Here is an 11,229-nt window from a genome sequence, read left to right as displayed (position 1 = left end):
TGCAGCCACGGATGCAGACAAATGGTTGGTTGCTCTGTGTACTGTATATAAGTGCCTCCTCCTATTAAACTTCTGCTAGTTGCGAATCTGCAGGTCTCCTGTCATTTTTTGTTTTAACGCACTTGTCCGCGTCCCTGGCTGCAGTTCCACTCAGGTACGAGAATGTAGTCCACACGTAGAGAGCAGGAGATGCGAGAAAGTGGCACATGCCGGGCAGACATGAAGCCGACTCACATGTTTAGTTTCCTTTGAGGGTATAAATAAATAAAATACCTGCTTCAGGAAGTCTTGGACAATGCTATGCTCTGAGACCTGTGAGCCAATGGCAAAGCGTCGCTTGAGCTGGCCCTCGATGCGGAGCAACAGCTGATGCTCCTCTTCTGTAGTAAAGCCCTCAGCCCCAGAGAGGTTTCCAGAATGTGCTGCATCTAGTGTGGACACCTGAAAAAGCCTCAAGGCTTCATCCACGTGAGACTCTGTTGCAAAGGGCTGCAGTTGCATCTTGGCCAGTGACTCAGCAGTACGTATGATTGCCTCCAGTTGCCTACACATTAGATAAACGGTCAGGGTCAGTCTCATCCACATCTTAATACATGTGCATTATAAGTTTATAACACACATTATAGCATAAAATATGTAGGGTTTTCCATTTTTGGGACTTATTAAACACTGTGTGCCAGCTTCCAGTGAAAACTGGTGGCTAACTGCAACAAGAACAGTCAGCAACCCTCACCCTGAGGGTTACCTGGTACACCCAGTGGACCATATAATGCAGAGGACGCCAACGGTCGCCCAAGGATGCCAGCATGCGCTCAGCTTTCTTACGAAGAAGTGATGTTATAGATGCAATGAAGGTAATAGAATCAGAGGCAAGCCTAGTGACTGGCATCTTTTATGGGCTGGTCCTAGTTTGGAAGCAAGGTTCCATGATGCCAAACTCTGAGTTTGGCAAAAAGGCGACAGCCCCTTCTGGAGCGCTTCAGCGTATCAGATGCACGAAATACATGATAGCACTGGTACAGTTGAGTAGAGCGAACTTTTCGGCATGTTGGTGGGACATCCGGGGCAAAAATGAATGCAAACAAAGACAAGGATGCTGGAGGCGACCACACAGCACTCCCTACCAGCAAGATTTATTATCAAGGGACGGCCAACTTACAAACCTTCGAACATATACCCAAATTTCCAAACCGGCAGGGCAAAGGCCCTCACCTGAAGACTTGTTTAGCATATCTTATACCTCTGTCAGACAGGCGCACTTCCTTAAAAGCATACAGTCATTCACTTCTTGCCAGACGGTCAGCCATACAGCCTTTGCGATTGGACCATTTTCCTGAGATGTGGTGCCCTCTCGAATGTCGTCTGCTACTAGCTGAAAACAAATGCACGTGCTGAGGTGACGCAGTTTCGTTTTCATGTCTTTCGTTCCAGCGTCCTGCATCTATTCGCTTTTTGAGTATCCACCTTAGGGTTCAAGCCCTGTTTCTGCTGCTTCTGTCTGTATGAAGTTTGAGTGCTCGTTTGATATAAGCAACATGACTCTGGAGCTTGCCGTGCCATTCCATGCCAGACCAATGAGCTATGCGCCACTGTTTTGAAGATGATGATGCTTGCACTTCTTCAGCGTGATGCAGCCATTGTGCATTAAAGCTGTTCGTTATCGTTCCCAGGTCCTTTACCTATATTTTTGGTGCCGGAACCCAGGAAGCGCAGCCTCACTCACTGACGGAAGGACTCCAGAAACAGGAAAGTGGTAGTAGCGTTTGTGTAGCAATAGTAATGGTTCAGGCTATTTTCAGCCAGAACGAAAGCGGCGCATGCGCTGTGCATTCTGATGAAAATGGTCCATTCCCGCAAGACAGTTTACGGGATTCCCTCGAAACTGCCAAAGCCTCGTTACCAAACGCCATGAACAGGATGGTGCAGATTTCATTTAATATGCATTTAATTCGAAACAAAATGTTTTTACGAGACGTAATGTTGTGTCAACTTTTTTCGCATGCAACACCTGATGTGTTCCTGATGCATTTTTGCACTTTGTTTCTCTATCTCGCATGTTCAGTTTATAGTGATACCATCGAACGACTGCACTCCGTGTCGTCCGCTTCCAAAACTTTGCCGCTCAACAAAACATCCAAAGCGCTTCAAACCAAATCTCGTTTGTCCTTGCGTTTTTCACATTGACTACTTCAGGGATGTTTGTGCTGGTGATGTAAGAATGGGCTTACAATAGGTAGCTGAAGCAAGTCCTACTGTACACAAGCTTTGGCCTCTGTGTTTTCACTTAGCCGCTGGTATTTTTCTCGCTCTGCTTCGGCCTTCTTTGAACCTCGATGCATTACTGCCTTCCTGATGTGTGGATCCAGGAAGCCCGAAGGGCCTGCTTCACTGTTTTCATACTTCATCACAAGAGTGTTGCGAGATCACATCTGCTTGCACATTGCTCACCTCCTTTTACCTACATGATCCCACTACAGCAAGAGCAAACTTCACGAGAGACCGCACTCTCTAGTTCCACTGCTTACAGTGTAGAATGTATTCTCAGTTAACGAAAGGCCACGCATGTTTACTCAAAGCAAAAAAGTACCCCACTGTAGGGACCGGATTGTACGACAGCCCTATTCCTTTGTAGCTCTGACTGATTAGCATATATTGACAGGGAAACTGATCCGCTGAGAAGGTTGTTACACATACCTGACGGTGATAGGAATGCTGCACTTCTTGTCCGTTTCTTGTTCATGCTCTCTGGTTCCGTTGCGCATGAGTACATACCGGTTCTTCAGTTTCTCAGCAGCCTGAGGAGACAGCCGTGGACCACATTTTCTACACAAAGCATTTGTCCATACTGTCATCACTGAAACTCTTAACAAACAATGTTCATTTTATCCAGCACCAAGTTTCTGATATGTATTTAATATGCGTTAGGGGACATAAAACAGGAACAAACATTTCTGTGTGCAACCCAATTTTGCTCAAAATGATGGCTTTCGAAACGACATATGACAACCACCGTGACACTCATGCAAAAACCTCACTTCCACAACGTAATAAGCATGCATCCACATAGATTTAATATGCACGAACAAGTGCAGTACTTTCCCTCGTGGAATGTCGACGTTCCTCTAAGCCGCTCCTGAGATGTGACATGTGTAATAATTTACATGTTTTATTGTGCTAGGACTATACTAAATAAGCAGCAACAGCTACTTATGCTTCCCTGTGTACTAATACTTCTATTGCGCTCACAACTATGTGTTGTAAGCCATTAGTTTCGTCAAATAGCTGTACGGTTCCAGTGTCATTAAATTATGAGCATAACTAGGGTCATGGGTTTGCAGTAATTAGTTCTTGAAGTACGCAGATATTAAGGTCCAGGGGGCCACTGTAGTTATGTCCATGATAGCATTACTACCTTAAGTGTGATTTACAATACAAGCACAGTATAACACCCAGCAACCAAATCCAATAAAATCCAGTTGTTCGTAAAAAATTGTTCGTAAATATTACAGATTCGAATTCAGAAAACTCAGAATTTCAAGACTATGCGTTATGGAAAACCAGCTGTTGAGGAAAGAGTAAGAAGGGGCTGAGAGTGTGCGCCCTGTAATTCTGTTTGCTTGTTTGTCGGTCAGCAAACGTTTGAAGGCAATTCGGCTCGGTCATCTCTTCCCTTTCGTAACACCAGCAACGTTGAACAAAATATTTATTTATTTATTTATAATACTTCTGGCGATTGCCATAGAGGGAGGGGGCAAATACAACACGGTCAACATTAGTGCAATTACAATGGAGATGGAAAGAGAGGAAAAAAAAATTGTAAAGGATTGTGACTGAATAAAGTAAATGAGCCACTTTGGTATCACCCAGTTATTTTGTATAAACATGTGAAAGTAAAACTGTCTCCAACGTTCAAGACTTATGATTAGGCATGTGCGAACAGCGATTTTTTTTATTTCGAATCGAATATGAACGAATAATGTGCAAATCGAATCGAATTCGAATAGTTTTCGAATCGAATACGAATTATTAACAAATAACTCAAAATTTTCTCCAGGAGAAATGATAGCAAGCTGTGCATGATCTAAGGATTGTGACACACTTTAATTCGGGATTAAATTCAGAACCCAAAAGAAACAGGAACTACATCACTTCAGGCTTTCGTGTAGGAATACTAGTTCATCAACATGCTCTGGTAACTACGTTTGTAGTGGCCAACAGGTGACCGTGCTTTCCCACTGAGTTCATTTAAGTCCTTGGTCTGCTTTCTTGCATCTTCAATGCTCAACTGAAGAGTGTGAGCAAAGCATGGTATGCTTGTCCATGACCTACCCTGCAATTAAGTTAACGGGCATTTTCCGTGACAATACATACTGGTGGGTCCTGTGAAAGCCCCCATTCTTCAATCAGCTATAGGAGCAAGTTGTGTAGATTGGTGCTGTTATGGTTACCAGACATGTGTTTGCAGGCCAAAGCATAGCTGTGGGCCACAAAGTCCTCATCCATACTGTGGCATGTGAATGAGGCATAACTGTCACCTGCACGCAAATTCGAGCCGTATGTCGTTATCGAGTATCGGCGCTTTTCAAGTTGTCCTCAATCTTGTACTTGGCCCTCTCAGTTTCCTGCTTGTATAAGTCAGGAATCACTGACCGCGAGAAAGTTGTTCTTGACGGAAGGGAACATTGTGGCTCCGCACAGTGCATCAGTTCAAGCAAACCCAGTTCCTCCACTAGTGAGAACGAGTGAAGACCCCTTGCTATGAAATGCGCGATCTTCATAGTGAGCGCATTCACACGTGCGTCTCATGACTTCAGTTTTGGTTTGAAGAACGAACGCACTGTTTGCGACGTAGTTGCGATGTCCAATTTCCAGTCCAGTCCAAAGTGACGCTTCAGATGATTACGTTGTCGTTCACGTAGGTGTCTGGAGCGTGGCACGGCATTTAGCGTTTCCCGCTCCCAGATGACACTTCGCTGTTTCTCCGGCAGAGCACCAGAACATTGCTCACTGTGCGGACGTGCGGATGAAAAGACACACTGTTCCACTTCTGGCGTCACGTGGGCTGATCGCGAGTTTTCTAGAAGTAAAAAACCGGAAACGCTCGACTGGCTTGGCGCGCGCTGCTCTACGGCGAGTCTAGTGACAAGTGGGAAAGCATTTATTAATTTCTCCAGCGAGTTGTGCTTCTGCAGTGCGAGCACGCTTTGCTGCGTGGTGCGGCAACGCTTCCCCGTGCCAAGCGCCGCAATTATTCGAAAAATATTTGAAAAAACAAATAATTTACGAATACCACTACTCCATTCAAAGATCAAATCAAATTTTGCATTATTCGAATGAATATTTGGAGGTTTAGAACATTCGCACATGACTATACTTGCGATCACTTGTTTGCTCTCATTATGAAACTCTATCGCTATATCGCCCAGCTAGCAGCAGTTCTTTGCATACCAGCGATGTGAAGGAAAGAATGGAACCCATATTGTCTTAGAGGGTGCATGTTTAAAATTGGCCGACCTTTCACGTTGTGCATTGGATTTGCTGGCTTTTCTCGTATCAAGTGTAAACGTCGGAAGGGAATTCTCAATGCTTTGTTTGTTTGTTCACTTAGCAAATAACATAAAGTGAAAAAATTCTATAACAAAGCTGAACAAGGACAAATGAAACTTGTAAGTATGTGCAGTCTGATTTTTGCAGGCAAGTGGTGCGTGCGATCTTCTAATGTTCCACTGTACAATGTGAAACACTATGACGGCTAAACACCATCGCTACCGAGTGGAATTGCACCTGTGTAGAATTTCTGTGGAATCCGTGGATGGTTCGAAGTCTTCCACCACACATGGTAAAGGGAACTAATTGCATGATTGTATGTAGAGATACTTACTCTCTGCAGAAGGCAATATACTTCTTCAGGACATTGAGGCTGAGCTCCCCTTCTTTTGGTTCTTCGGCGGCAGCATTCATGTGGATATTCATCACGTGCTTCGCCAAAGTCTGTACAGAGCCAAGTAAGATTAATGAACTCGTTATGCAACACAAGAACCAAGTGACTTACCGTGTCTCTCCGCTCATCATGGACATCTTTGACAACAAAAATCATATCAAAACGGGACAGAATGGTAGGCATAAAGTCAATGTTCTCGTCGGCCTTTGTATCGTCCCAGCGACCAAAGACACTGTTGGCCGCCGCCAGAACAGAGCAGCGAGAGTTGAGGGTTGTCGTAATACCTGCCTGCAATCACACAGTCACTACAGTGGCATCGATGCATCTGTTACATCACTTACCTTCGCAATTGAGATGGTCTGCTGCTCCATGGCTTCATGTATGGCCACCCTGTCATCTTCTCGCATCTTGTCAAACTCATCTATGCAGACAACTCCACCATCTGCCAGCACCATGGCCCCTCCTTCCATCACGAAGTTCCTCTGAAGGGTGGACAATTTATGAGAAGAGCGTTTTAAAGCCTGATACAATATAAATGAATGGCACAAATGATGTTTTTGGGGTTGATTCCATGTTCATAGAGCCTTGTATCTTCGGGTTTGGAGCTTTCTGAAAATCGGTTGGGGCAAAAGTCGAATTTTACTTCAGGAGCTGTAAAATGGGGTGATATCGGGTGGAAAAGCAGATTTTAAGGGTGGAAAGTACAAAACAAAAAGACTTGTGAAATTTCAGATGATGGTGCCGAGCAGCTGTGCTGAATTTTCAGTGCTTAGCTCTCTCCAGTTCCCAAACTGGTCCCCAGTGCATTTTCGGGTTTTTTGCATGTGTTACCCCAAGTGACGATGGTGCAAGTGGGAGGGGGGGGATAAACGGTGTTTACCGGGTTCAACCCTAAGAGACAAGGCCCTATCATCATTGAATGCTTACCCAACAGCCTGCTCCCCAACTACTGGTTAGGTATGGCCTTATAGCCAACTAAGATTTCACTTGAGCACAACTATGAATGGTATATACTGGCAATATAACTATGAAAATGTGTAGTTGTTCAGGAATAAGTTCACAAGCAAAGGCGTCCAGGTCCTTAGGAAAGGTGACTCCTTTACATGGTATACCGAAGCTGATGCTTACAGAGTACAACAGCAGATGGTACCCCTGCACAGTGATTATAGGTACATGTATCTCCATAGATACAGTGCATCATGTCTGATGACAGATAATATACGAAAGTGAAGACAAGGACACGACTATGTGGCAGTGACACGATTCGCTCCAATGCTCATCTCGCATTGCAACGAGTGAGCATATTGCCCATATTACAGTGTTGTAGCACGGTGGTTGTACTCAGTACAGGCCCTTGAACGAAGGGTTATTCAATTCAAGAGAATGGGGCACTATCTTCAAAGGCAACCGCTTAACATTATTTTGAGACATATACACTGTAGTTGGAAACATCATTGTCAAACAGGTAGATCAGACAGACATGTTGGCTGAGAACACGTAAAAGTCTGTTTTGCAACGAATTCAATGCTGAAGTGGGGGCTATACGGTAAAAAGGGCACAGGATGCAGCAATAGGAGATGATTACCTAGGTGTGGATGAGAGGACATACAGAAGAGAGCCTTCAAACGTTGGAAACAAGAAGTACAGAAACAGTCAGGAATCATGAGAGAAAGAAAGAGAAAATGAAAATGAATTGAGCCAGTCGTACTGCACGTTAAGCTCATATTGTGGAATCATGCCAAAGGCCCAAAAGCATAGATGTGTCAAGGTTACTGCAGTTGCTCAGAGGTGGTCAAGAGACTGGTCTCTTTTTGCCAGATTTGGTGGGTCATTTGGGGAATTTAATACAAAGGTCACTATATCAGACACTTCCTCACAGCTACGCCTACTTGTTCTTAAATCGGAGGGCATGTGTAATGTGCAAGCAGAGTGTTCAGTTGGGTCCAGGGCCAGTTTGCAATGTGAAGACAGCAGTGGCAAAAATTATTACCAGATAGTTCATACGTGTGCATAGTCAAACCCGCATATTTCGAATTATTGCGTATATCGAACAATAAACAAGTCCCCTTGAAGATTACATGTAAAAGTACAGCACGGGTGTACGGCTTTATCGAACTTCGGTACCGCGGTTACCCGATATATTGAACGTAGAGATCCTGAAAACGCCACCTCTTCTGGGCATATTGTTGAATGCAGCAAGAAACAACACAAGGAAGAACGAAGTTGACACCACGGCTGCTTACTCACAACTGACAGAATATTTATTTCGGGACGGACAAGGCAAATAAAGCATTTACAATGAACAGGTTTGAAACATGAATAAGATCCACTGTTCCCCCCCCCCCCCTTGTTAACACACTATTTAAAGATAACCCGTCACTATCTAACACTTTCACACATGCCACGCATGGCTGACAAAGTACCGAGCATATTAATCCACGTCAAAGATTACACCGTATGCAGATACGCCATCTCTTCCAAAGACAGGTCAATGGATGGCTGGCTTACAAACATATCCCCGTTCTTTATTATTAGAATGCTTCAGCTACCTCCCTTGCTATCTTTTGTTTGAACATACTTTTTACCTCTATGTGTGACCTGTCTTTGGAAGAGATGGCTTATCTACATACGATGTAATCTTTAATGTGGATTAATATGCTCGGTACTTTGTCAGCCATGCGTGGCATGTGTGAAAGCGTTAGATAGTGACAGGTTATCTTTAAGCATGTGTGTTAACAGGGGGGGAACAGTGGATCTTATTCGCGTTTCAAACCTGTTCATCGTAAATGCTTTATTTTCCTACCTCAACTTCGTACACTCTTCTGGGCACTTGTGCTGGCGATCTCGCACCGTCAAAAAGGACGAGAGAGCGAAAGAGGGCAGAAGAGGAGAGAGCACGTGGGAGGAAAGGGCGAAAACACGAACGAGGAGGCGCCAGGAGCGCTTCGTGAACTCTCGGTGTTTCCGGGCGTTGTTCTCCCATGCATGAGCGCTACGGACAACGCGGGTGTAGATGCTGTGGCGGAATGACGGACGCGGACATCGTTGCGGACATAACGATGAAGAACCGGATGAATAGATGAAGCGGATAGCACCGACGACGATGAAGAACGACATCCATTGCCAACAGCCACTGAGCTCATCTCAGCGTTTCAAGTGATTTATCGCTGCTGCGTAGATATGGAAAGCTCCAGCCTTACAAACGTGGAGCATCTTGACAAGATCGAGACGCGTGTGCTCAACTTCTTGGCCCGCAACAAGACGCAAGCTAAGGTCACCGATTTTTGTGCTGTAAAATAATGTGTTTTCACTACTTTCTACATCTGTCATGACTGCGGTTGGGATAAGTGCTTCGGGTGCTTCGGACCGCGGGTGCTTCGGTCGTCGCTAATGTAACACGTCTGATACATCGAATTATAGATATATCAAACTATTTTGTAGGGGTGTGCGAATATTCGAATTCTCGAATTCGAATCGAATATCAAACGCTCGAACTATTCGATTCGCGAATCGAATATCCAGTATTCGATTTTTCGAATATTCGACTATTCCGCGAATATGAACGACACAACCCGAAAGTGGGCTTCACTTGATGCTTCCGTGCACGAGGTGAAGCCTGCTTTACAAAATTGCCCTTGCTGCAGGACCAACACAGGCAGGACGGTGTTTAGTTTAAGATAACGTTATCCAAAGTTAGTTTTGTAGACATCGTCTGTGGAAGGGGCAGCGCCTCTCCCACATGCAGTTTAGCGGTGCCGACGAGAGACTGATTTGATGTCTGTGAGGTTGCCTTTAAAAAGTTAGGACTCTTGAATAATGACTACAGCCCACAAACAAGAAGGGTGTCTTAAAGATGTCCTTTGCATCTAAAATTTCAGTAGTGCAACTTCCTAGGGCGAGTGCAAAGAAACTAAAAGGTGTTCATGGCGAAGCTGAGGCAGGATGCCAATTCGTTGGTTTCACAAATGGCCTGTGGTTGTCTGAAACAATTACAGCCTCATCCGTATAATATGCTACTGCCTGGCATAAAATTCTGAAATGAAGGTAACCACTCCAGTACCACAGTAAGTGTAGGCTCACCCGAAAAGCATGAAGCACTCTCATGTAACATTAAAGAGTAGGGGCTTTACACAGAAGAATTGCATGGCTCTCTTGTGACAGTTAATGCTAGAAAAATTACAGTAAAGCCATGGGCTACGAAATGGAAACTTATGGTGTGAAAGTCACATATTGTAAATTTTGCACTAATATTCGATATTCGATTCGGTATTCGGAATTTTTTTCCCCATTTGATTCGATATTCGATTCAACTTCAAATATTCGGATTCGCACACCCCTACTATTTTGCGATCCCCTTAGAGTTCGATATATGCGGGTTCGACTGTATTAGTCTTTCAATGATAGCAGTCCAGTGCAATAATGTGCAACACATAAACACAAAACAAAGCGGTCATCCTTTGCCCACCCAGTTTCATTAACTGCTTTAGACTATACTGATCATTGACTAAAATAGCACTGTCTGCACATTTATCCTGGCTCTACCTTAAGCATTTTGCAATGCTTTCTACTTCCAATGTTTTGGGCAACCTGTCGAGCGCTATCATGTAAAAATCTATCTTTCCCTTTGCGACTCAGCATCGACGAGTTGTTTGGTCATAACTCACGATCACTAGAACTGCGTAGCCTCTTGCAGACAGACCGCAGATCTCTTCGGTGAAAGCCCATGAAAACAATAACTATACACGGCATTTGACAAGATGCAACATAACTTAAGTTGTTGTCAGCGTACAAATATGTACCAAGAAAATTATGCAGGACTGGTATCTATGTCATGTCCCTGCACAAATAACAAATAAATACCACTAGTAATCTGTCAAAGGGCAATGGAATAGTGTGAATAAAAGAAGCATACCGTGGCTGCATCTCTTGTCACAGATGCAGTCAAACCTGCTGCGCTGCTGCCTTTGCCTGATGTGTAGACCTATCACAATCACCTTTATCATGATATTTGCCAACTGCATTTTAGTATAGATCTCTTACTGCAATAGGGGCCACTTTTTCAACAAATTTTAGCAGCTGACTCTTTGCTGTTCCAGGATCACCCAGCAGCAGTAAGTTGATGTCACCACGTCTCCGCAAGCCATCAGGGAGCCTTTGTGGAGGAAGACATGAAAACAACTTATCAGTCTCCATCCCTGCACTCGGGTGTCAATTTGTGCCAGAACTTTTATGTGTCTGCAGTGGTCACAATCATGTCCAATAGAAATTTTCAAACAGCCAGAAAAACT

At 44.3% G+C, this 11,229-nt stretch overlaps 1 protein-coding gene across 3 annotated transcripts in view; it reads right to left on the bottom strand.

Annotated features, from left to right (window-relative positions):
* LOC135396616 (DNA replication licensing factor mcm5-A-like) overlaps positions 1-11,229 on the bottom strand; it is a 42,891-nt gene that overhangs the window by 696 nt on the left and 30,966 nt on the right. For all 3 annotated transcript variants that reach the window (XM_064627678.1, XM_064627680.1, XM_064627679.1), the window contains exons 8-14: positions 10,982-11,093; positions 10,854-10,922; positions 6,283-6,423; positions 6,053-6,229; positions 5,882-5,991; positions 2,695-2,823; positions 274-544 (exon numbers count right to left, since the gene is read on the bottom strand). In XM_064627678.1, the coding sequence (XP_064483748.1) occupies positions 274-544; positions 2,695-2,823; positions 5,882-5,991; positions 6,053-6,229; positions 6,283-6,423; positions 10,854-10,922; positions 10,982-11,093 (1,009 nt within the window). The remainder of the gene's footprint in view (positions 1-273; positions 545-2,694; positions 2,824-5,881; positions 5,992-6,052; positions 6,230-6,282; positions 6,424-10,853; positions 10,923-10,981; positions 11,094-11,229) is intronic.

The sequence above is a fragment of the Ornithodoros turicata genome, chromosome 6 (genome assembly GCF_037126465.1).
Source record: "Ornithodoros turicata isolate Travis chromosome 6, ASM3712646v1, whole genome shotgun sequence".
Classification (NCBI taxonomy): Eukaryota; Metazoa; Arthropoda; class Arachnida; order Ixodida; family Argasidae; genus Ornithodoros; species Ornithodoros turicata.
This window is presented reverse-complemented; position numbering and strand designations above follow the sequence as displayed.